General features: G+C 37.6%; 1 protein-coding gene across 1 annotated transcript in view; it reads left to right on the top strand.

Annotated features, from left to right (window-relative positions):
* Positions 1-11,124: 11,124 nt before the first annotated feature.
* KCTD8 (potassium channel tetramerization domain containing 8) overlaps positions 11,125-25,558 on the top strand; it is a 306,970-nt gene continuing 292,536 nt past the window's right edge. Inside the window, 2 exon segments of the mRNA XM_043973309.1 lie at positions 11,125-13,095; positions 13,097-13,277. Of these exon segments, the coding sequence (XP_043829244.1) occupies positions 12,316-13,095; positions 13,097-13,277 (961 nt within the window). The 5' untranslated portion in view covers positions 11,125-12,315.

Below are 25,558 nucleotides of genomic sequence, written 5' to 3'. Positions count from 1 at the left end.
ACAAACAAACAAACAAACAAACAAACAAACAAATAAATAAATAAATAAATAAATAAATAAATAAATAAATAAATAAATAAATAAATAAATAAATAAATAGAAATAAATCAAATATCCTTGAAAGCATTTTATTAAAAATCCATTTTTTTTACCCTTTAGGGTTATACATGTTTTTGCAGGATGATATTCTTTTGTTATAAACTCTTTTTTTTTAATTTTCTGGAATATTGTATTACAAGTTTTTCTCTTCTTTATGGTAGTTGCAGTGTGGTGCTTTAACTATTTATTTATGGCTTCCTGTGGTCTTTTTTTTTTCTTTTCCTTTTTTCCCTTTGACCGTAATCATCTAGATATAAGCTATGGCATTTCTGTACACTTTTAAAAAAATTATAAAATTATTTTATTATTTTCCAGTTACATGTAGAGATAGTTTTCAACATTTGTTTTTATAAGATTTCTAGTTTCAAATATTTCTCCCTTCCTCCCCTCCCTCCCCCCCTCCCAAAGACATCAAGTAATCTGATATAGGTTATATATGTACAATAATATTAAACATATTTCTGCATAATTCATGTTATAAGAGAAGAATCAGAGAAAAAGGAAAATTCTCAAAAAAAGAAAAACAACAGCACCAAAAACAAAAGAAATAGTATGGTTCAATCTGCATCCATATTCCACAGTTCTTTTTTTTCTGGATTTGGAGGGCCTTTTCCATCATGAGTCCTTTGGGGGGCCAGCTAGGTGGTGCAGTGGATAAAGCACTGGCCCTGGATTCAGGAGGACCTGAGTTCAAATCCAGCCTTGGACACTTGACGCTTACTAGCTGTGTGACCCTGGGCAAATCACTTAACCTTTATTACTCATTGTTCTTCAGAGTGGTTGGATCAGTTCACAGCTCCACCAACAATGCATTAGTGTTCCAATTTTTCCCACAGCTTCTCCAACATTTATTCTTTTCCTTTTTTGTTCTTTTAGCCAATCTGATAGGTGTCAGTTGGTACCTCAGAGTTGTTTTAATTTACATCTCTCTAATCAATAGTGATTTAGAGCATTTTTTCATATGGGAATAGATAGCTTTGGTTTCTTCATCAGAAAACTGCCTGTTCATATCCTTTGACCATTTCTCAATTGGGGAATGGCTTGGATTCTTATAAATTTAATTTAGTTCTGCCATACTATCTTCCAGTTTTCCCAGCAGTTTTTGTCAAATACTGAGTTCCTATCCCAGAAGCTGGAGTCTTTGGGTTTATCAAACAGTACATTACTAAAATCATTTACTACTGTGTCTCCTGTGCCACGCCTATTCCATTGATCCTCTACTCTATTTCTTAGCTAGTACCAAATAGTTTTGATGACTGCTACTTTATAGTAGAGCTTCAGATTTGGTACAATTAACTAGACACCTTCATGTGCATTTTTTCATTATTTCCCTTGATATTCTTGACCTTTCATTTTTCCAGGTGAATTTTGTTATTATTTTTTCAAGCTCTATAAAATAATTTTAGGTAGTCTGATTGATATGGCACTGAATAGGTAAATTAATTTAGGTAGAATTGTCATTTTTATTGTATTAGCTCAGCCTATCCATGAGCAATTGATATCTTTCCAATTATTTAGATCTCATTTGATTTGTGTGAAAAGTGTTTTGTAATTATGTTCAAAGACTTCCTGGGTTTGTCTTAACAAGTAGACTCCCAAATATTTTATATTGTTTACCATTACTTTAAATGGAATTTCTCTTTCTATCTTTTCCTGCTGGACTTTGTTGGTCATGTATAGAAATGCTGGTGATTTATGTGGATTTATTTTATATCCTGGCACTTTGCTAAAGTTGTTAATTGTTTCAAGTAATTTTTGAGTTGATTCTCTAGGATTCTCTAAGTATACCTACATATCATCTGCAAAGAGTTAGTTTTGTTTCTTCCTTGCCCATTCTAATTCCTTTAATTCCTTCTTCTCTGATTGCTAAAGTATTTCTAGTACAATATTAAATAATAGAGGTGATAATGGACATCCCTGTTTCACCCCTGATCTTATTTCAAAGGCTTCTAACTTATCTCTATTACATATAATGCTTGCTGATGGTTTTAGGTAGATACTGCTTATTATTTGAAGGAAAGCTCCACCTATTCCTATGCTCTCGAGTGTTTTTTTAGGAATGAGTGCTGTATTTTGTCAAAAGCTTTCTCTGCATCTATTGAGAGAACCATATGATTTTGGTTAGTTTTGTTATTGATATAGTTGATTATGTTAATAGTTTTCCTAATTTTGAACCAGCCCTGCATTCCTGGTATAAATCCCACCTGGTCATAGTCAGGATAGTGTACTATCCTGATGATCACTTGTAATCTCCTTGCTAATATCTTATTTAAGATTTTTGCTTTAATATTCATTAGGGAAATTGGTCTATTATCTTCTTTCTCTGTTTCTGCTCTGCCTGGTTTTGGTATCAACACTATATTTGTGTCATAAAATGAATTTGGTAGAACTCAACCTATTTTTCAAAATAATTTGTATAATATTGGAATGAATTATTCTTTATATATTTGGTAAAATTCATGTGTAAACCCATCTGGTCCTGGAGATATTTTCTTAGGGAGTTCATTAATGGCTTGTTCAATTTCTTTTTCTAATATGGGCTTATTTAAGGATTTTATTTCTTCTTCCATATTTTTGTAAATATTTATCCATTTCATTTAGATTGTCAAATTTACTGGCATACAGTTGGGTAAAATAGTTCCTAATTAATGCTTTAATTTCTATTTCATTGGTGGTATAATAACCCCTTTCATTTTTTATATTGGTAATTTGGTTTTCTTCTTTCTTTTTTTAAATCAAATTAACTAGTGGTTTATCTATTTGATTGTCTTTTTTCATAAAACCAGCTCTTATTTTTTATTGATTAATTCTATAGTTTTCTTGCTTTCAATTTTATTATTTTCTCCTTTTCAGGATTTATAATTTAGTATTCAGTTGGGGATTTTTAATTTGTTCTTTTTCTAGCTTTTTACATTGATCTCCTCTTTCTCTTTTTTATTGATGTAAGCAGTTAGAGATATAAAATTTTCCTTAAGCACTGCTTTTTATGCATCCCATATATTTTGGTATGTTGTCTCCTAATTGTTATTCTCTTGGATGAATTTATTGATTGTTTCTATGATTTGTTGTTTGACCCACTCATTCTTTAGGATGAGATTATTTGGTTTCCATTTAATTTTCAGTCTACCTTTCCATGGCTCTTTATTACATGTAATTTTTATTGCATTATGATCTGAGAAGGATGCATTTACTACTTCTCCCTTTCTACATTTGACTTTGAGGTTTCTGTGCCCTAATACATGGTCAATTTTTGAAAATGTGCCATGTACTGCTGAGAAAAAAGTATATTCCTTTCTATCCCCATTCAATTTTATCCAGAAATCAATCATGTCCAACTTTTCTAACATTTTATTCACTCCTTTCTTATTTATTTTTTGACTAGATTTATCTAATTCTGAGAGGGGAAGATTCAGATTCCCCACTAGTATAGTTTTGATGTCTATTTCCTCTTGTAACTCATTTAACTTCTCTAAGAATTTGGATGTTATATCACTTGGTGCATACATGTTTAGTATTGATATTACTTCATTGTCTATAGTACCTTTTAGCAAGATGTAGTTTTCTTCCTTATCTCTTTTAATTAGATCTATTTTTGCCTTTTCTTAGTCTGAGATAAGATTGTTACCCCTGCTTTTTTGACTTTAGCTGAAGCATAATATATTCTGCTCCAACCTTTTACCTTTACTCTGTGTGTATCTCTCTGCTTCAAATATGTTTCTTGTACATAGCATATTGTAAGATTCTGGTTTTTAATCCACTTTGCTATTTGCTTCTACTTTATGGCAGAGTTCATCCCATTCACATTTACAGTTATTATTACTGTCTATTCCCCTCCATTCTATTTACCCTCTTTGTACTCCCCCCCCCCCGCTTCTTTCACCCTATTCCTCCTCACCAACATTTTGCTTCTTACCTCTGCCTCCCCAAATCTGTCCTCCCTTTTATCTGCCCTCCCTTTTCTTTACTCTTTTCTCCCTTGCTTCTGCCCTCCCTTCTATCAGTCCCCCCTTTCCCCTTACCCTTTTACTTTAAAGAATAAGCTAAGTTTCTTTATCCAAATGAATGTATATGTTATTCCCTTTTTGAATCAAATCTAGTGAGAGTAAGGTTGAAATAATGTTCACCCCTCCATTCTTTCCCTGTATTGTAATAGGATTTTTGCATCTCTTCATATGATATAATTCACCCCATTCCACCTCCCCTTTCCTCTTCTTCCCATAAACTCCCCTAATTTTCTTTATGTCATCATATCAAAGACAATTTATATTTATACCCTTTGTGTATAATCCTTCTGTCTGCCCAAATACATATACATTTCTTTTTTTTTTTTTGCAGGCAATGGGGGTTAAGTGACTTGCCCAGGGTCACACAGCTAGTAAGTGTCAGGTATCTGAGGTCGGATTTGAACTCAGGTACTCCTGAATCCAGGGCTGGTGCTTTAACCACTGCGCCATCTAGTTGCCCCCATATACAGTTCTCAAGAGTTTTAAGTATTATTTTCCCATGTAGGGATATAAACAGTTTAACCTTATTGAGTAACTTTCCCCACCTTGTTTACCTTTTTTTAAACATTTTTAAAAATTATTATTATTTTTTTAGTGAGGCAATTGGGGTTAAGTGACTTGCCCAGGATCACACAGCTATTAAGTGTCTGAGGCTGGATTTGAACTCAGGTACTCCTGACTCCAGGGCCGGTGCTCTATCCACTGCACCACCTAGCTGCCCATCTTATTTACCTTTTTAAACTCCTCTTGAGTCTTGTATGTTAAGATTGAATTTTCTTATTCAGTTCTGGTCTTTTTATCAGGAAACCTTAAAAGTCCCCTATTTTATTGAATGTCCATCTTTTCCCTGAAAGAGAATGTACAGTTTGGCTGGGTAATAGATTCTTGGCTGCAATCCAAGCTCCTTTGCTTTACAGAATATCATATTCCCAGCCTTATGATCCTTTCATGTTGAAGCTGCCTGGTCCTGAGCAATCCTGACTGTGGCTCCATTATATTTAAATTTCTCCTTTCTGGCTGCTTAGAGTATTTTCTCCTTCACCTGGTAATTCTGGAATTTGGCTACAATATTCCTTGGAGTATTCCTTTTGGGTTCTCTTTCAGGAGGTGATTGGTGGATTCTTTCAATGACAATTTTATCCTCTGATTCTATTATATCAGGGCAGTTCTCCTTGACAATTTCCTGGAATATGGGGTCTAGACTCTTTTTCTGATCATGGCTTTCAGGCAGTCCAATAATTATCAAATTATCTCTCCTGGATCTGTTTTCCTGGTCAGTTGTCTTTCCAATGAGTTATTTCACATATTCTTCTATTTTTTCATTCTTTTGATTCTGTTTGACTTATACCTGGTGTCTCATGGAGTCATCTTCTAACTGTCTAATTTTAATTTTTAAGACATTGTTTTCTTCAGTGAGATTATGAACCTTTTTCCATTTGGCCAGATTAATTTTTTAAGGAATTGTTTTCTTCTGTCAATCTTTGTGCTTCCTTTTCCACACTGCTGATTCTTTTTTCATAATTTTCTTGTATTGCTTTCATTTCTCTTCCCATTTTTTCTTCTACATCTCTCAATTGATTTTTAAAGTCCTTTTTGAGCTCTTCCAAAAAGGCTTTTTGGTCTTGCACCAATTCATCTTCCCTTTTGAGGATTCACATGTAGGCAATTTGAGGGTATTGTCCTCATCTGAGTTTATGTTTGCCTGTTCCCTGTCGACACAGAAGCTCTCAATGATAAGAGCTCTTTTGTGTTTCTTACTTATATTGCAGCTTTTATTTTTTAAAGTTGAAATCTGGGGCGGCTAGGTGGCGCAGTGGATAGAGCACCAGCCCTGGAGTCAGGAATACCTGAGTTCAAATCCGGCCTCAGACACTTAACACTTACTAGCTGTGTGACCTTGGGCAAGTCACTTAACCTCAATTGCCTCACTAAAAATTTTAAAAATAAGGTTGAAATATGGTCTGGAGGCACCAGGGTCCCTGTTTCAATCTTCTTGTGTTTACGTATAGGGTCTGTGTCATTGGCTTTCTACGCTGAGGTCTCTATGGGTTTTGTATTTCTCATTGCCCTGGGCTTGCTCCTGGTGTGCTGGGATGGCCAGGTCTGGTCATGCCTGTTCTGTGGGTGGCCCTCTAGCTGGCAGCCTGCCTTTTTGGCTGGTGCAGGTGGGTTTCAACACTGGCCTGCTGTGCCACCAGCTTATTGAGCCAGGATCCAGGGGCCTCAGTTGCTTGGCTGTGGCCAACAGCTTCCTGCTGACTTGCCCCAACCCCCTCATGCTATGCTTTGCTGTGCCTCCCTTTTGCCTGAGTGAGACTGACCTTTCCTGAAGTCTTCTAAATTATCTCTGGTTGGAAGACTGTCTCTCTGTCTCTTTGCAGGTTCTGTAGCTTCAGAATCAGTCCAGAGGCTTGATTTAAATGTTCTTTTTGAGGGAACTGAAGGAGAGCTCAGGCAACTTGCTGGCTTCTCTCAGCCATCTTGGCCCCACCTCCTATTCTTTTCTTCTGGGCTTCTTGTATTTCATTCAGTTCACTATATGTTTAAACATATGTTGTGTTTTTATTTATTCACATTTTGAGCTTCAGTTTCTAGATTGGAACTTTGGGATTGTGTCAATTCTTGTTCTTTCTTTCACTCTTGGATGGGGTAGACAGGTCTTAAGTGGTTCTGTCCTCTCTTTAGTCTGGGTGCTCCTGAATTGGTTGTCACAGATATAAAGACTTCTAAGGGGTTCTGCCATGTGAAGGAATCCTTGGCTTCTGGACAAGTTTTCTGTTAGCTCAAGTTTTGACCTTTATCTTTCTCCTCCTTGCACAGTCCCCAACAAGGACTTGGCTCTGTCCTTTGCTGTGTGTAGCCTTGGTTTGCCCCAAGTAGATATGGTTTGTGCTATTACCACATCTCTTCTAAGAATCTTGATGCTTTATTTACATTTCCACCTTAAATCCATCAGATAGTCAAAAATGACAAAAGAGGAAAGTGACAAATGGTGAAGGGCCTACAGAAAAACACCCAAACTAATACACTACTGATGGAGCTGTGAATTGGGTAATCCATCCTGTTAAGTGATTTGGAAATATGCCTCCAATTCACTAAACTGTCCATACCCTTTGACTCAGTGTTATTAACTACTAGCCGAAAGAAATAAAAGAAAGAAGAAAAGGACATAGGTCCCAAAATATTTATATAGAATTCCCCAAATGGAAATTAAGAAGGTACCCACTTATTGGAGAATAGCTAAGTAATTTATGGTTATGAATATAATAAAATAATATTGTACCATGAGAATTATCTAATAATCACATTATTGAAACAACAATAACTTTGAAAGACTTTAGAACTCTGATCATCATGCCAGAAAGCTGAAGACGAAGTATGCTACTCACCTACTGCCAAGGAGATGATAGACGGAAGTGAAGAATGAAACATTTACTTTTGCACTTAACTATGTATATTTGGTATTAGGGTTTTATTTATACATTTTTTGGGGGAGTTCAAGTGGGAGGGATGGCTAATAAATATATATATAAAAATAAAGTGAAAAATAATTTCTACTTTGCCATCCAGGTTATATATTGTTCTTGTCGTGGCTCTAACACAGGTTACCCAAGTCCTTCACCATTTGGGTGCTATACTAGCCCCATTTCCTTTGGCTCTGGAGTAGGCTATTAGGAAGCTATAGCTTTAGCCTTATTTGGCTTGTGCCCAGAAGCCTATGACAACCTTCTTGTGAATTCTGGGACTAAATGAAGATCTTATAGAGCTTCTCTCTCTGTATTTTTTTGTCTTTCTCAGTCTCTCAGTCTCTCTCCATCTTTCTCTGTCTCTATCTCCTCCTTTTGATTTTTATAGTAGAACTTTTCTGGAGCACTTTTGGGGGAACTAGTCTCCTCTGACACCTTTCCCATTGCCATATTAATCAGAAGTAATTTCTTTAATTTGGAAATCAAAAGAGACATGATAGAGATAGAATATGTAGGACAAATTATTTTACATTGTATATAAAACATGGGCTAATCTAGAGTTGTTCCTAAGGGTTTGGTAAAGCCTGGGTATCTTGCAGCAGCAGCTCTTATATGACTTAGGTGGTTGAAATGATGATACAGAAAAATAGCTGAAACAAATCTATTATTTCAGTAATTTTGACTATCCATGTAGATAATTGTATGATAGATTGGATTTGTTATTGATTAATTGGATGGCTAAAATTGCTGGTTCCTGGTCTATTTTAACAGAACCCACTTCTTTGTTGACTTTCTTTAGTAACACATTTCCTTACTTTCCCTGTTTTTAAATGAAAAAAATACAGTAGCTAATTGCAATTAAACTATTCCATCGTATTTATATTGTTATCTGTTTAATGTAAGAATTATTAGGCCATATCCCAATAAGATTGGAGACTGTGAAAAGGTTATATGGATTCATTTAATTATGATGCTGGCATCTATGACAGATATCATTTGGGACTTCATGATGAATGGTCTTCATTAATAGAGGTTTTAAGCTTATTATTTATTTATCTATGAAGGTTATGAAGTTTCTATTAATTTTAGTTTCCCCAGGAACTATTATTTTAAATCCTTAATATGTTTTCATTCTTCAGCTGTTATGAAACCTAAAAGCACTTCTTTCCTCTTCCCTCCTCCATAGGCTTAAAAAAAAAAAATCTATCCCACTTTAATTCAGTTCACCTGAAACCTGTGGTTGGTTCAGCTGTTCCTATAGAGCCTATCTTTCCATGTAGGCACTGCAGATACAAAACATCTGGACCATAACTGACTAGATAGAATGTATTTCTTTTTAGATGGCAATAACCATTTGTCCAGGAGAACTGCACGAATAGCTTTCTAGGACCCCCAAGGGGAGATAGAAAACAAAATGGAACGAGGGGTTGCCTTTTCTATGATATAACTGGAAGTATTGGGTAAAACGTAGGTTCTTTCATCTGAGGTCTTTGGATATGACATTGAAGGAAAGAGTAAAAATACCTAAGTGTGACCTCTAGACAAATTCATTATTTGTCCCAATGTTCACAAAACTAAATATAAAATTCAGTTGAGGAATGTAATTTGTTGAGTTGAAAATGGATCATAAAATTATTTCTTTGCCTTTATTAAAGTTGTAGTCATGGATTCATTAGTTACTTCTTTTCCAAATCCAATGGACTTTTGTTAGACCTCAGTTTCCTTATACTTGTTAGCATTTGGCAACGACCAATAAGCCCACTTTCTTCAAATTTTGAATTTGTCTTTCCTTAGTTTCGATTACTCTGCTTTTTCTGATAATAAACATTTTAATTTAAATTTTTGAGTTGCAAATTCTACCCCTCCTTCCCTCTTTCCCCTTCCCCTCCCTAGACAGCAAGCAATAGCTTATACATATGCAAATATGTAAATCATTACCATATTAGTAATTTTGTGCAAGGAAACTCAAATAAAAGAAAAAAGTGAAAAACAGCTTGCTTCAGTCTGTGTTCAATCAATATAAGTTTTTCTTTGGAGGTAGATAGTATGCTTCATCATTAGTCCTTTGGGATTGTCTTAGATTATTGTATTGCTGAGAATAGTTGTCATTCACAGTTCTTTACTGAACGATATTGCTGTCACTGTGCCTAACATTCTCCTGGTTCTGCTCACATCACTATCCATCAATTCATTTAAGTCTTTCCAGGCCTTTCTGAAATCATCCTGCTTGTCATTTCTTATAGCACAATAATATCCCATTACAATCTTACAGCTTGTTCAGGCATTCCCCAATTGATCAGCATTCATTTGATTTCCAATTCTTAGCTACTACAAAAAGAGCTGCTATAAACATTTTTGTACAAATAGGTCTTTTGCCTTTTTCTTTTATTTCCTTGGGATATAAACCTAGCAGTGGTATTTCTGGATCAAAGAGTATGCAAAATGTTATAGCCCTTTGGGCATCATTTCAAATTGCTCTCCAGAATGGTTGGATCCATTTAATTGATCCGAATTCAAATAAAAAGGGCTAATGGTGATTTTAAAATTTTGATGTATCAGAGTATGTAATCACAGAATAGTAATAAATAGACCTATTGTGAGGTACTAAGTTTTCATTAATAGATACTGGGCAAGACTACCTGGTCTCAGAACCTGTTATGAACAGGCTAAGTCCCTACCCTGGTAATTAAACTTCTCTGTGCCTCATCATCCTCCTCATCATCATCCTTGATGTTGTTGTTGTTCTCCCTTCTTATAACGTGCCTTATGGATCACAAAGTTCTCTTTTAACAAGAACCCTGTTAAGTAGGTAATGTGAATATTATCTCCATTTTACAGATGAAAAATTTGAAGTTTAGAATGACTTGTCCCGGCTAAGTCAGTGAATGTGATATTACTTGAAATATAATGAGAAGCAATAGATGAACATTGCTTTTAATATATTACAAATTTTTGGGAAGAAATGATGTAAATAATTTACTTGAGCTTAAATGATCCTGGTTAACTTGGCCAAGTCCCTTGACATTTCTAGACTTCACTTCCTCTTCTGTTCAGTGAAGGGGGTTGCACTAGATGACCTCTGAGTATCTTGTCAGCTCTAAATCTATGGTACTATGATCTCAAATCTGAAACTTCCTTTGGTTGATTCAAGGAGATGACACTGGGAAATATATCCCTGATAGGCATGGATGTAAAAGAGACCTAGTAATTAAAAAAAAACCACACACACAGCATATTGTATAATATTTTTTAAACTATCAATAAGTATGTATTATATTCCTATCATCATTTAGTAACATTAATAATAGCTGAAAGCAGAGTTTACACAGGATCATAATTACTTTTCATTTAAGGATTAATTCGATAAACACTAAGTATTCTATAAATCCTGTGGTTCTTTATCTCCACAGGCCTGCAAGTATGACCATGGTGAATAAATATGTAAGCTTCTGACATTTACAGAAAGTACTCTTCTCATCTGTAATTCCATCCCTCTTCACAAAGGTGTGCTGATGTTTCAGGCTGCACCTTGGGTAGGTATCAGTAGAAAATGGGGTGAGATAAAATCAATATAATTTTCAGTTGTGACCTTACTCTTAGGCTAAGAGACAAATATAATGTAATATGGTTCTTTTGTCTTAGAACTGAAAGAACAGAGGGATCAAGGTAAGGAAGGACTAAGGGTAAGGTGAAAGGACTAAGGTAGATTCTGTCGTCTTGACAGAAGAAGATAGTGAAAAAAAATTCAGACCGTTCTCATGTAAATCACGATCAAATGTTGTTTTTAAATTTCCCACCAACATATGCATATGAGATATAGGCATGAGTTTCCTTCAAACTCTTACGCACCACCACTGACAATATGCAATCAGCACCTGCTAGGAACCAGGTTCTCTTAATTTGTTGCTAGATTGAGGTAGCTACTCTCCTTCCATTACAAAATTTCAAGTGGCTTCTGCTCGAGAAGTGCACGTATTTTCCCACCCTTAAACCCTTCAATAATCATCACAGGGTAGAAAATTGTTTACACAATTATTTATGGGGGTGGGGGGAGATAATTCTCTCTCTCTCCCCCCACCCCTTCCCGCCGCCCCGAGGGGACTACTGACTCCCTTTCCTCCACCTCACAGTCCTTGCTTTTGTGGTTAGGAGGCTGCCCCTCTGAACTCCCGCCCTCTGGCGACGGCGCAGGCGGGCAGCGTTTGGCGGCTATCTCTTTAAGTGACAGCTGTGGCTAGAGTCCCAATCCAGGGCTTGACGTCAGTGCAGCTTCCCGGGGCAGCGAGGAGCTGGTACTGCTGCCGTCTGTGCCTGTGGCTTGCCTCGCGCGCTTGCTCGCTCGCTCTCCTCACCGCCGGGGAGGCGAGTTACTGTTTGCTCCAGTTCCTCCTCCCTCCTGGCTGAGAGCAGAGCAGCAGCCCAAGTCTCTTACACTTACCCCTCGAGCCGGAAAGGAGCAGCTGTTACTATATCGCTGCTGCAACAGCGCTGGCACTACCATCCTTTCCTGCCCTGCCCGCCCCGATGGAGAGCGAGGGCAACCGCCGCCGCCGCTCCAAGCACTGAACCGGGCTGCCCCAGGTGGACAAGGGAGAGCGCAGGCGGGCGGAAGGCGTCGGGCACCTAGGCACAAGAAGGGGACAAGAGGGCGTGACGGTGGCGGGAGGGGGGAGGGTGTGGGTGGCAAAGGGGTCTAGGAGAGACAAAGTAGGGTGCTTCCAGGAGTCGCTCGGCTGGCAGGGGTGATGACCATGGCTCTGAAGGACACGGGCAGCGCAGGCGGCACGATACTGCCCATCAGCGAGATGATCTCTTCCACCTCTCCCGCGGCGGCCGCCGCCACCTCTTTCACGGGTCCCTGCGCCCCCTCTCCCTTCCCGGAGGTAGTGGAGCTGAATGTGGGGGGTCAGGTCTATGTGACCAAGCACTCGACTCTTCTCAGCGTCCCGGACAGCACTTTGGCCAGCATGTTCTCGCCGCCTAGTCCCCGGGGCGGCGCCCGGCGTCGTGGGGAACTGCCCAGGGATAGCCGAGCGCGCTTCTTCATTGACCGGGATGGCTTCCTCTTCAGGTACGTGCTGGATTACCTGCGGGACAAACAGCTGTCACTGCCCGAACACTTCCCGGAGAAGGAGCGGCTTTTACGGGAGGCCGAGTACTTCCAACTGGGCGACCTGGTCAAGCTGCTGTCACCCAAGGTGACCAAGCAGAGCTCGCTCAACGACGAGGGTTGCCAAAGCGACCTGGAGGACAACCTGTCTCAAGGCAGCAGTGATCTGCTCCTGCTCCGGGGCGCCGCCTCAGCCGCCGCCGCCCCCGGCCCCGGAGGCATCAGCAGCGGCTCCCTGCTGGATAAGCGCTCGGGCTTCCTCACGCTGGGCTACCGAGGCTCCTACACGACCGTGCGGGACAACCAAGCAGACGCCAAATTCCGCCGCGTGGCGCGAATCATGGTGTGCGGGCGCATCGCCCTGGCCAAGGAGGTCTTTGGGGACACGCTGAACGAGAGCCGGGACCCCGATCGCCCCCCCGGAAAAGTATACGTCCCGCTTCTATCTCAAGTTCACCTACTTGGAACAGGCGTTCGACCGGCTGTCGGAGGCCGGCTTCCACATGGTGGCGTGTAACTCCACCGGCACCGCCGCCTTCATCAACCAGTACCGGGACGACAAGATCTGGAGCAGCTATACGGAGTACATCTTCTTCAGTAAGTTCTAAGGGTCTATTTCTTACCTCTTCTCCCCTACCCGCCCTCCCACCTTCCGCCCTGCGCCGGAATCCCTCTCCCCAGGCTTATTCCATTTTCCCTTGCTTTGATGGAGGAGGAAGAGAGCGGAGGTCTCGGGGGTCTCGAGTTTGAAGAGTTTGTCATTAGCCTTTAGCTAGGATGTGACCTCTCCCATTCCCCACTCTCTGCCTTTTGACACAGAAAAGAGGGAAAAAAAGAGAGAAAAGTTGATTCATACGTGCTTATTTCTTCGCGTCTCCTCTTTTAATGACCTTTCGGACACTGAGCAGTCTAACTTTTTGGATATAACTCCCTGACATGGTCACCCAATTGCTTCTGGGATAATAGTAACCGCGGGGCGTAGGTGGTAAGGGTTGGGGGTGAACTTCTATCCCTTCTCCTGTGGAATTGTTGGGTTAGTGAGCTTGGGTCAGACCTGATTTCCCTACAAGGACAGGCTGGCACGAATACACCTCCAGGGCAAAAAATCTTATTACTGCAATTAAATACATCATGTTAGGTGCCGAGACGCCTTTCTAGAGCTGTTCGGGGACCAATGTAGACCTAGACTTTTGACTGTATGCTGATTGCTGGTTATGGTTTCAGGGTCTGTAGCCTCTAGCTAGCTTGAAAGGGGAATCCAGGGGCCATTAAAATATGCTAACCATTTTGCAAACCTGGCAGCCCAGATTCCCTGAGCCAATCTCTAGTCCAGTGCTTCCCAAGCAGTTTTTCTTGCTCTGCCTTCACGATTTGTAGAGGACAGAGGAGACAGAGGGAGGAATATTTGAGCAGAGCATAGATGGGACCGCTGAGTTGAGTTTAATCTTAAAGATCGCCGAGGGCAGCTGCCTGAAGAATTGCAGCCTCAGTGCCCGAATTAAGGAGCTTCACGCTTTAATCTGTTTCTTTTTTGGTTTGATGAACAGCAAAGCCAATGCTTTCCATCTGGACGCTTTTTCAAGCATCTGATAGCAGGTGATCCATAAAGAATGGAAGAACCTCCCTCCAAAAGAGAGGGAGCTAGGGAATGAAGGCTTAATGAAAGCATGCTAACTTGCTTGTTGCCACTGCCCATTTTGTGGGCATGCTGTGGATTTCAGCGTGTCCCTAAAATTTTTAGGACACAAGCATATACGGGTAATTTTCAGGTGTGCTGTAGGGTAAAGACTAAAGAGCAATTTGAATGAACCGGAAGCCAACTGGAAAGATGGTTGGAACATGGCCTGGCAGAGTTTCCTTTTACAGACACCAGAGGCCTTAAACCTTGCCAGTTGGGTTTTGAAGGGCTGCATTCTGAAACCTGTAGTGAACATGGTATGCATTTTGCCATTAATTTACTGTCAGAATCTTGTATAGATTCATGCATATGAGATACAAGCTTGTCTGAAAAAGGGCATTTGGACTTGGAGCCAGGCAATGTGCTACTTGCTCAGTTAGTTTCTAGTTTGTTAACTTTGGGGGAGTTAGCCTGAAGTCTGATCTGTAAAATGGGTGTAAAATACTTGCCCTCCTTACAGGGTTGCTGTGAGGAAATCACTTCTAACCACCTAAAGAACTATAGAAATATGAGCTTAATGGTAAGAGTATAATTTTCAGTCAGAAGTTACTGTGATGCAAGGTAGTTTGAATCAATCAACTTTATAATGAAGGTAGTAGTCATTTTCAAGAATCAGGAGAAGACAAATGAACAGGGCTGGATTTTTAAATAACATTCTTAATGGGATAAAACACTTCCTTAAGGCAGCTAAAATAAGAGTTCAGTATTGTAGTAGCTCAAAAGTTCATTTTTAATTTTACCAATTTATATCAACTCATTTCGTTGTGCGAATTAAATATTGATCTGAAAAAAATTGCTTTCTCTTTAATTGCCTCTCTGCATTGCCTTTGTCATGAAAATTGGATGTCTTCTAGGGTATATCTCAAAAATTAAATATTCTTAGCATTTTTTTCCAAATTTCTTTTTTGAGAAGATGAAATAAGTCTTTAAATCTTAATCATATACATCCACATGATTTTGAACATCTTAATGTGCTCCAGCAGAATTGAAGAAATTGTATTTTGCCATATTTATGGTTTGCTATTTCTATTGGAGAGAAATATACATGGGAGCAAGTGATAGAGCTTCCAGATATTATGTCTCTGCCTCTTTCTCTGTCTCTGTCTCTCTCAAATTTCTGACACTGAAATTGCACCCTTTAGTTTGAAGTAATATATGATCTGAGAACTATGAAAGAATACTCTGAGAAAAAAAAATCAAAGCTGGAAATCCAGAGAATCAAATTACTACCCCCAAAAAGTTGTATGTGGTGTGATGGAATGTTATTTATATTAGTAAAGTATTTCTGAGGACAGAAGTGCTCAGAAGTCAAATGTTTACACTAAAATGACAATTCAAAGTTTTTACTGTACCCACAATTTAAAAATTAATATTCAAGGTGCTTTAAAATGTAAAAAGGCTCTAATGATTTTATTCATAAAAAGTTTAAACTTAGGTCAGTAATGTACAATTAAATCCTATTCTTTAGTTATCTTAAATTTATACTTCAATAAAAAAGTTCAATGGGACAAGGAGGCTTTCTTATTTGTTTGTCTCATGCCTATCTAGTGCGGTGTCTGGGATGTAGTAAGCAGTTAATAAGGGCTCATTGACTGAATAGATTTATGATCTCATTGTCTGAGATCATTCTTTCCAGTGGTGCAGATTGAAATTCAGATGTACTTTTTATCCTGTAAGAATCTTGTCCCTTCTGTCTTGTAAATTCTCCAGAGGTCTGCCCAATGTGCTGAATTCTGTTGGTTTTCTGATGGAAGTCTGTGCAATACCTGGGTATCTGTCATCCCTTGCCATTACGACATGATTAGCAATGTCATTTTCTGATTATATCCATGATTTTATCATATAACCTACTAAACAATTATTAAGTACCCACTATTTGACTGGCAGCCCTGTATCCCTTAGCAATCACAGTTGCTGAAGACTTCAGAAAAGAAAGTACATTCCACCAGTCTTTGGCACTATCAAATGGTCCGACCTCAAAATGTTTTTTTTTCTTTCCTCAAATCAACGGTGATACGCTAAAGTTGCAGTGCCATTTGCCTCACTGCTGTCTCCTAGGCCTTTCCTTATGTCCTGAAGTAGAAACCGTCCCATAAGTCCTACTCCTCAATTAGAATAAGAGCTCCTTGAGAACAAGGGCTGTCTGGTTTTCTACTAAATTCTCTGGCACTTGACACAATGTTTCACAGAGAGGAAGCACTTAATATGTGCTTTTTCATTCATCTAGGCATTATGCCAGGTATGGGGGGATATAAAGACAAAATTCAAGCAATTCTTTGTCATCAAGGAACTTAATTGTATGTATGTATATACACGTGCAAAAATTAAACTTCTTTAAGCATTTATTTTATATGGAAATGTAGTAGTTTGAAGTGGGAGCATTGAATTGAGAAATATAAGGAAACTGATTATTTATGTAGATATATGTTTAAACAACTATAAGGTGTTTTTTTTGGGGGGGGGAGGTAAAGGTACTAGTATCTAGGAGAGTGGATCAGGAATACCCCTTGTAGAAGATAAACTTATCTGAACTTTTAAGGAAAACTTCAGTTCTAAGACCCAAGAGAGGTCTGAGAAAGGGTGCATTGGAAACATAGGGAATGGCTTGTGCAAAGACACAGAAATGGAAGATATAGAGTATTATATAAGAAGTTGAGCAAGAAGGCCAGTTTGGGTATTCTATAGAGTTTGTGAAGGGGATTCATATACAACAGACTGTTAAAGTGTGTTGGAACCAGGTTCTGAAGAGCTTTTTATGCCAAAGAGAAGTTTTATTTGATCTTTTTTTTTTTGTAGGCAATGGGGGTGAAGTGACTTGCCCAGGGTCACACAGCTAGTAAGTGTCAAGTGTCTGAGGCCTGATTTGAACTCAGGTACTCCTGAATTCAGGGCCGGTGCTTTTAACCACTGCGCCATCTAGCTGCCCCAGTTTTATTTGATCTTAAAGGTGATATGGAGCCACTGCAGCCAATTGAGTAAGGTAACATCCTCATACCTGGGCTTTAGAATGATCACTAGGAATTGGTGGAGGATTTACTGGAGAAGACATACTTAAGGCAAGGAGAACCGACCCTTTTGAAGTCCATTGCAGTAACTAGGCCAGTTGAGAAGTGATGAGGGCCTAAACAAGGATGGTACCTTGTGAATAGAGATAAGGTAAAGCATTTGAGAGATGTTATAGAGGTAGAATTGATAAGATATGGAAACAGGTTTACTTAATATATTGTTTTCAAATCCATTTTGGTAATATGCTACAACCGACTTATGCTTTGTATGTATTTTTTCATTGCCTTTGGGTTACTTACAATTTTAATCCTCCTCATATGGTAATATACCTTTTCTTTCTGTCAGTATGTAGTACTGCTGGACTGCTCTCCCTATTCACCTCTGCCTCTTAGTCTCTCTAATTTCCTTCAAGACTTAGCTTATCCCTATCTTCTGAGTATTTCAGAACAAAAATAATCAAACTAGTACACACATACTCTCTCTATATGTATATCCTATATATAAATATTCTATATATGCTGCACTACATATACTAGTATATATCCTAATATATAGTATATGCATAGTAGTATATCTACTAATATACATACTATATATACTAGTACTATATACTAATATGCTGTGTATATATACTAATATACATACTATATATACTATTATATGTACTATATACACACATACAAATATACTGTATATATACTGGTATGTATACACTATATATAGGGTATATATCCTAATATATGGTGCATATACTTGTTTATATTTCCTTTTTCTATCTTGTTTGTACAGAATTGTTTGCATGTTCATCTCCCCATTAGACTGTGGGTTGCTCAAGAGCAGGCACTATCTTGTGCCTTTCTTTTTATTGATGGTGGCTGCTACATGGTAGGTGCTTAATAAATGCTAGTTCATTTGGCCAACTTGTTGGTATCCCATTCATTCACCACTCAAGTGTCAACCACATACAGAAATTAAACTCCTTTAAACATTTAGTTTAGGTGGAAATGTAGTAGTTTGAAGTAGGATTGCATTGAGTTGAGAAATAGAAGGAAGGCTATTATTTAGCCCTACTCTTTCACCTCACAGATGAGGAAACTAAAACGTAGAGAAACTGCGAGTTGCTTAAGCTTATCCAGATAGAGTCTGGGTTTGAACTCATACCCTTAGACTTCAAATGTCATGCTATTTCTGTAGTACTAATATATTGTTTTTCCTTTTCACCTTTTCCTTCCTTATTTTGGTGGGAGGGGGTGGTGGTGGGGGAGATTAAGTTCAGTATTGAACAACAATCTGAACCTTTTTGATTAGGAGAATAGCTAGAACAGTTCATATTTACAAAATGAATAGGGTTTACATAAAAATAAAATTTCCACCAAAGCCTGAAGTAGTTAAAAAAGGAACTATCCACCCGTATTTAAAAAAAAAAACCCACAACAAAGAGACCCATGGTTGAGAGAGTTTAATTGTCTTGCCCTCATTAGAACTGGGATTGTAAGCCGAGTATCCATCACTCTTTAAACCTTCCTACCTCTCTAAATGATGAGACTCAAAAGTACCAAAACATTTAAATACTCAGAAATGATGGCCAGAATACAAGTATGTGACAGGCTTGTGCTGGTGCCTATGTTTTTCCTTTGTGAAGTTTTTAATAACTTCAGTGATGAAACTAAATTGTGAATTATGCCATTTAAATGACTACCTACTGTACTCAGCAGTTTGAAATAACTGATTAAAGAACATGCCCTTTTCTGCTTCATATTTGAGTACAAGTTCAAGTCCTCCAGGTTTGCCAATGGTACTCCAGTTGGTTTCTTTGACTGGACTTCTTCAGAGCCTCATTCTGATATTGAAGCCAAGAAGTCATTTAGTATTCTCCACCAGGAAACTGAACTTGGGCCTTTGGCAATGTTTCCTGATAAATGCCAAGCCAGATTAATTTCCCTTTAAGTGCCTGTATCCAAGTCATTGGATTCTAATGCTCAAGGTTGTATGCAGGCTATTAAATATTTAATGCCAGCTTCATTTGCCTACACGGTCACTTTGCTATCCATTCTTCATCTTAACTCATTACTTTATCCAGTCATTTTTGTGCACTATGAAGATAAAACATAAAGCTAAAGAAGAAAATTTCTACATTGCTTATATAGTACTGAAAAAAGATTGTTACTTCCTAGTGGGAAAAAAAAAAACCTGATTTTAGAATGCTTATATATGTTGCTTCACTTTGGAGTGTCTTCATGGTAGTCAGGGTTAGGGATACATACACATGTGTTTGTATATACATATATGTGTCTCATATATACATCCTTGGAAAAGAATACTTACATACAGAGGAAATTATATATAATAGGCAGAATCCTGGACTTGGGGATTAGAAGACCAGTCTAAATCTCCTCCTTACTAGCTGTGTCATTAGACAAAGCATTTAATCTGATACTCAATCTCTGTTGTTTTTTTTGTCGTTGTTGTTGTTGTTGTTTTTTGTAAAATGGGGTTATTATTACTCTCTGTGCACTTTGTGGCATTACATCATTTTTGGGCTCATACTTTGTGGAGGAGCTTTATCAACTGTAAAGCACTATAAAATATCCCTAGTGCATAGTATGAAGTCATGTGTGAGAGTGCATATTTTCCTTCCCAATGGCTAGTGTAATATTTTTGACCTTATATAATCAAAGATTTTAAAGAAAAGAGTAGCATTAGCTTCTATAGGATGCTTTTCATAATTGCTCCTTAGTCTTTCAAGTTCTCTGTGTCGATTATTCCTAAGTTATTTGGGGCATTGCTTATTTGTTCACAGTTGTTTCCATGTTGTCTCCATCATTATACTGTGAACTCCTTGAGAGCAGGAATCATCTTTTACCTTTCTTTGTATCCCTAGCACTTAGCACCTGACTTAGCATATGGTAGGTGATTAATAAATATTTATTGACTGATGGTGTGGAAGGAGTATAGCACCCAAGTTAGAATCTTAACCTTGAACTGTGTAGGCATGAGCATGTAACTTCATCTCTGGGTGTTTGTTTCTTGATCTGTAAAATGGGAATAATATACATTTATTACCTGCCCCACAGGGCTATTGTAAGGAAAATCGGAGAGGTTTTCATCAACTGATTTGGAGTCCAGATTAACTTTGTTTTTTCTTACAGATTCACTTTCTTATGGTTAGGAAATATTCCCTTCATATCAATGATATAGAATTACTGGCTGCCTAAGAGTAAATTATCCCCCTCCTTATTTTCACTGTCTTCTCATCTCCTATCTGCCTCAAATGTCCCACTCTAGATATGCCAATCCAGGATTCTTGTTCCATAATTCACAAACGCCTCTTCATTCTTGAGGTCTTTCCCTCACATTTGTTTTTCTCATTTTCTGGTACTCCCAGAGACTTGGATCCTTTTGAATGACACTGTGTCCCTGGCTCTCCATTCCAATTCAGTCTTTGCACTAGATCTTTCCCATGCTGGAATACATTCCCCCCTTCACTACCACCTCTTGAAGTCCTTGGTTTCTTCCAAGACTTGACTCAGATACCGTCTTCCAGGTCCTCGTTGTTTCCTCAGCTAGAAATGCTTGTCTGACCAGGGTTAACTTTAATCTGTTCTTTTTTTTGGGGGGGGGGTACATATCTGTACTGTATATGTGCATCTTCTCTCCCCTTGTGGAATGTAAGCTTTTTAATTGAAGGTTCTGTCTTGCTTTTGTCATTCTACTCTCATCACAGTACCTGGCACATAGTTGGTCTTTAATAAGTGCTTGCTCATGGATTCCCATTAATATTTAACTTCCATTATTATTATCATACCATTGCTTTATTTTTTTGTGCATGCAGGGATAAGATGCCATCAGTTAGTTGGATAACACATAGGGTGACTATATAACAGACCCTGATTTTCTTCCTCATGAGTTAAGGAGTTTTAAGTTTAGAGTGACCTCTTCCCCCTTCTTGCCTCCATTCATCCATTCATCACCATTGCTTGGGATCATTTCAACCAGAAATTTATGCTACTACCTAACTGATTTACAAAATCTAATTTGTCTTAGAGGGCATATCCTCTGTTTCAAATTTGCTGTGATTTATTTTATCAAATGTAGGTGAGATTTGGGGTTAGAACAGTTTAAATGACTTTTTATTTTTATTTTTTAATAGAATTTTATTTTCCAAAATATATGTAAAAACAAATTTTAACATCAATTTTTAAAACTTTGTGTTCCAACTTCTCTTCCACCCTCCATTCCCACCCCCTACCCACAAGAACTCAAGCAATTCAAAATAAGTTATACATGAGTAGTCATGGAAAAATTCCCATATTAGCTAGTTGTGAGAGAAAACAGTCAAAAAACCCAAAACTTCTGATTAAGGAATAGTCAAAGAGGAAAAGAAGAAAAAATTTTAAATGTGTTTCCATCTGTTTTCAGATACTATCAGTTATTTCTCTGCAGATGGGTTGCAATCTTCATAAGTCCTTCTGGGTTATATTGGATCATTGCCTTGCTGAAAATAACCCCATGCTTCCCAGCAGATCATCCCCCACTATTGCTGTTATTTTGTATACAGTATATTTCACTCTGCTTCTGTTCATGTAGGTCTTTCCAGGTTTTCCTGATCGTATCCTGTTCATCATAACCTGTATATAGTACCTTAAGCTTGACAGAGAATTTTCTTTATAAAAGCCCAGCAAATTAGGTACCATACTTTTGCCATTATAATCAATCATCATATTTATTTCTCTCTATCCCACTCCCTTCCCATGACATTTACTCTATCTTCTTTTTACCTATTCCTCCTCAAAAGTGTTTTACTTCTGACTATCCTCTCCCCCAACCCTGCAGGAAAATAGGAGGGGAGAAGGATAAGGAAGGAAGGGTGAAAAAAGGGAGTGCAGAGCTTAAATGGCTTTTTTACTCTGTTAACAAGTTTTGTTGTATAATGAAAGCTTCATGGATAGAATTGAAAAAACACCTTATTAGTTATGTTTCACTTAGATAGGAATACTAAAATCAGATTGAACTATCCAATGCTTTCATGGATAGGGAAGATGAGATAGTGCATAGAGCATGGTCTCCTTGGAGTTGTTCTGACTTGGGCTCAAATTTAGTCTTGGACACTTGCCCTTAATCTCTTTGTGTTTCAGATAATTCCAGAGGACTCAGTACTAAGTCTGAAAGGTTGGAGGAGGGGTTCCTGAGTGACCGCAGCCTTAGTATGATAAAATCATAGGTCCTTTGGGGTTATTTTCATGATTATGTCTAAATAAAAACAAAATTTTAATTTTAATCCTTTTTTTAAAAGTTCCTTTTTTACCTGAAATCATTTGTTAAAATATATTGTGACAATTTCTCCAGCAGCCAAATGAGCAATTGGCTTAGCAGCCAGTAGGGGAATAAGCAGAACAACAGATGAACCTTTAAGATAAAAAGATCCCATTTTCATGCAAATATCCCTAGCAATAAAGCAGACAGAAAATAAGACAATGTCTCTAAATGTAAAAGCATTGGAGGATGTTGTAAGCCACCTGCTGATATTTGAGAAAATGGAACTTTATAATATAGACCAGTATCCAACCTCATGCTTTTAAAGGCACCACTGTTTTCTATGTAGAAGTTCTACTTTATGGATTCTACTCTTGTGACTTTATTAAAGTCCCATTGGACCTTTTGCCCTTCTTAAATCTTAGTTTTAGATGGACCTGGGCAAGTAAGAGTATAACTTAAAATCAAATTGTTATAAGGGATAGAACTTCAAACTTTTGTTGATATTGGACCCTTTCCTTTGGGGAATTAGAATGCTAGCATTTAATCCTGAGTTCTGGAGTCCTTTATGATATTGAACTCTTTTATTTGGTAAAATGATAAAAATGACAGAAAAATATTATTTGCAACAATTTGCAAAATAAGAATAGCAATAAGTTATTGCCAGATTTTATTAGATAACATTTAATTCACTTGAGATCCATGTTATAACAATTTGACATCTTTGAGAGATTCTTCTTGAGTAGCAGTACATGAAATGCAATTATTTTGTCATAAGTAACAGTGTTTAGCACTGATTTTGTTTTTTCATTTTCGGACTAGAAAAATATTTGTAAGATATAGGGGAATGTACATTCATATATATGAAACATAGCCGATATTTGGAAATTTGTCTAAAGGGTCATTAAAAACCAGTTGGACTGTTTTCAAGGTTGGGCAAATTTCCTAATATTTATAGACATGAATATTTAGAAAAAATCATATGTAATGAATTCATCAATTCTTCTGCACAGAATGTGGCATTTCAATGAAGGTTTAAGAAACGATTGTCCTGAACACTCAACTAGTTCAGCGGTTTCAGAAGACCTGCAATATTGAGCAATTTGATCAGATTATAAAGTGAGGCTTAAATTTCAACTCTTCTAATACACTCACTCACTTCTGTTTTGGAATAGATATGCTTTTACTGTTAAATAAAAGAATGGACAAAGAAAATATACAACTAATCTTGGGGAGTCACTCCAATAAGGAGGGCATTTCTAGGTTAAAATCAATTTTGTGAATTATAAGTGATGGCTAGTTTCTCTTGATTATTGGCTTGTGTCAGCAAGATCTTAAATTAGTAAAATAAATTTTAAAAGGGTAAAAACAAATGACCTGATTGTGTTAGCTTGATTTTGCTTATTTTGAAGCTTTGAAGTTCAGTGTAGTTCAATATGTAGAACTTGATGCCTTTGGAGGACATGGACTTATGGATTAAGGAAGCATTTAGTGATATTCTAAACATATTTATGGCTCCACTACTGCTGGACTTCTGCTACATATTTGCTAAAATGGGCTTTAATTGAACCACGGTGGTTAGCAACACTATGGGTAGATTGAGCCCAAGAGCTCAGGATTGCTTGAGCTTATTGAAACCCAAACTAGTGGACCTAGATAATTTTGTTTTTGTGAGGCTGAAACAGTATTCTGGCTTCTCATCAGTGAAGCTGAGAATTCAAAGGTTGGGTAGCGAATTAGAGATGATTCAAAATATAAACTACTTGAAAGCAAGACCTGTTATGTTTTTTCCCCTTTTAATCCCCAAGAAATGCCACCAAGCTGCTAACTCAAGATTTGCTTAACACCACCTCCCTTGGCCTTCTGTCTCCTCTTATTGGAATCCTGGAGAGGGAGTATGGATCTCTTCCCCATCCCCCACCCACAACCAGGTACCACCTGTTCTTCCCCACATGCACTTTCCTGCCTTCTTGTGTGTGTGTTGTCTCCTCCTTTAGATTGTAAACTCCTTTTGGACAAGAACTGTCTTTCTTTTTATTAATTGTATCCCCAGTCCTTAACATAATGATTGACACATAGTAGCCACTGAACACATGTTTATAGGATTAGATTTAGTGAGATGAAATTAATGAATAGTATTTAAATGTATTTGCCTTTTATTGGTTTTCATATTTGCCTTAACAAGTTGATGGTCTGACTGTTTATAATAGCTAATTCAGAAATCAAGCATGTATTATTTACATATTATATGCTAGCCATTGTATTTCACACTGGAAATTCAGATACAAAAAAATGCCATTTCCTACATTTACATTGCTTACATTTTAATAATGGCATAAATCATATGTAGAAGAAATTAATTGATTCATTGATTAACTATATTACAGTAAAAAGGAGAATGAAGGAACTCTGGGGATTTGAAGATTTATTAACTGGAAGAGGGATTCTAATTTTTCTCTTTGGCCCCAAAAGACAAAAAAGACAGAGACAGAGACAGACACAAATGGGGTTTAAATTTCAAAGACCAGATTGATGCTTTGTCTGGAAAAAAAAGAAAGCAAAAACTTGAAGATTTCACAATAGTTGTATGCCTACTTATTACCAAGATAGTGCCATTCTTAGGTATGGACCAGATGGTTACTCTTTGCCCATCTAAGCTGGAGACTCTGATTCTATGATGTAGAAAAAGAATGAAAAGGAATATATACATATGTCTAAAATATATGCACATGTTAAATACATGTTACATATAATAGTCTATAAAATTTAGTATACTTAAATTTCCTATATACCATATAAAATTTATTTTATATGTTATAACACCTAATTAAATCTATATAAACCATCAGACATTTGAACCAATTTATTACAAGTCAGTACATGTGTACAATTCTGTAAAATTATTACCTTTGTGGGTTTGAGAACTATTTACATGTTCTAC

Source organism: Dromiciops gliroides, chromosome 6 (genome assembly GCF_019393635.1).
Source record: "Dromiciops gliroides isolate mDroGli1 chromosome 6, mDroGli1.pri, whole genome shotgun sequence".
Taxonomy (NCBI): domain Eukaryota; kingdom Metazoa; phylum Chordata; class Mammalia; order Microbiotheria; family Microbiotheriidae; genus Dromiciops; species Dromiciops gliroides.
Note: the sequence above shows the minus strand (reverse complement) of the source record. Positions and strands in the feature narration are given on the sequence as shown.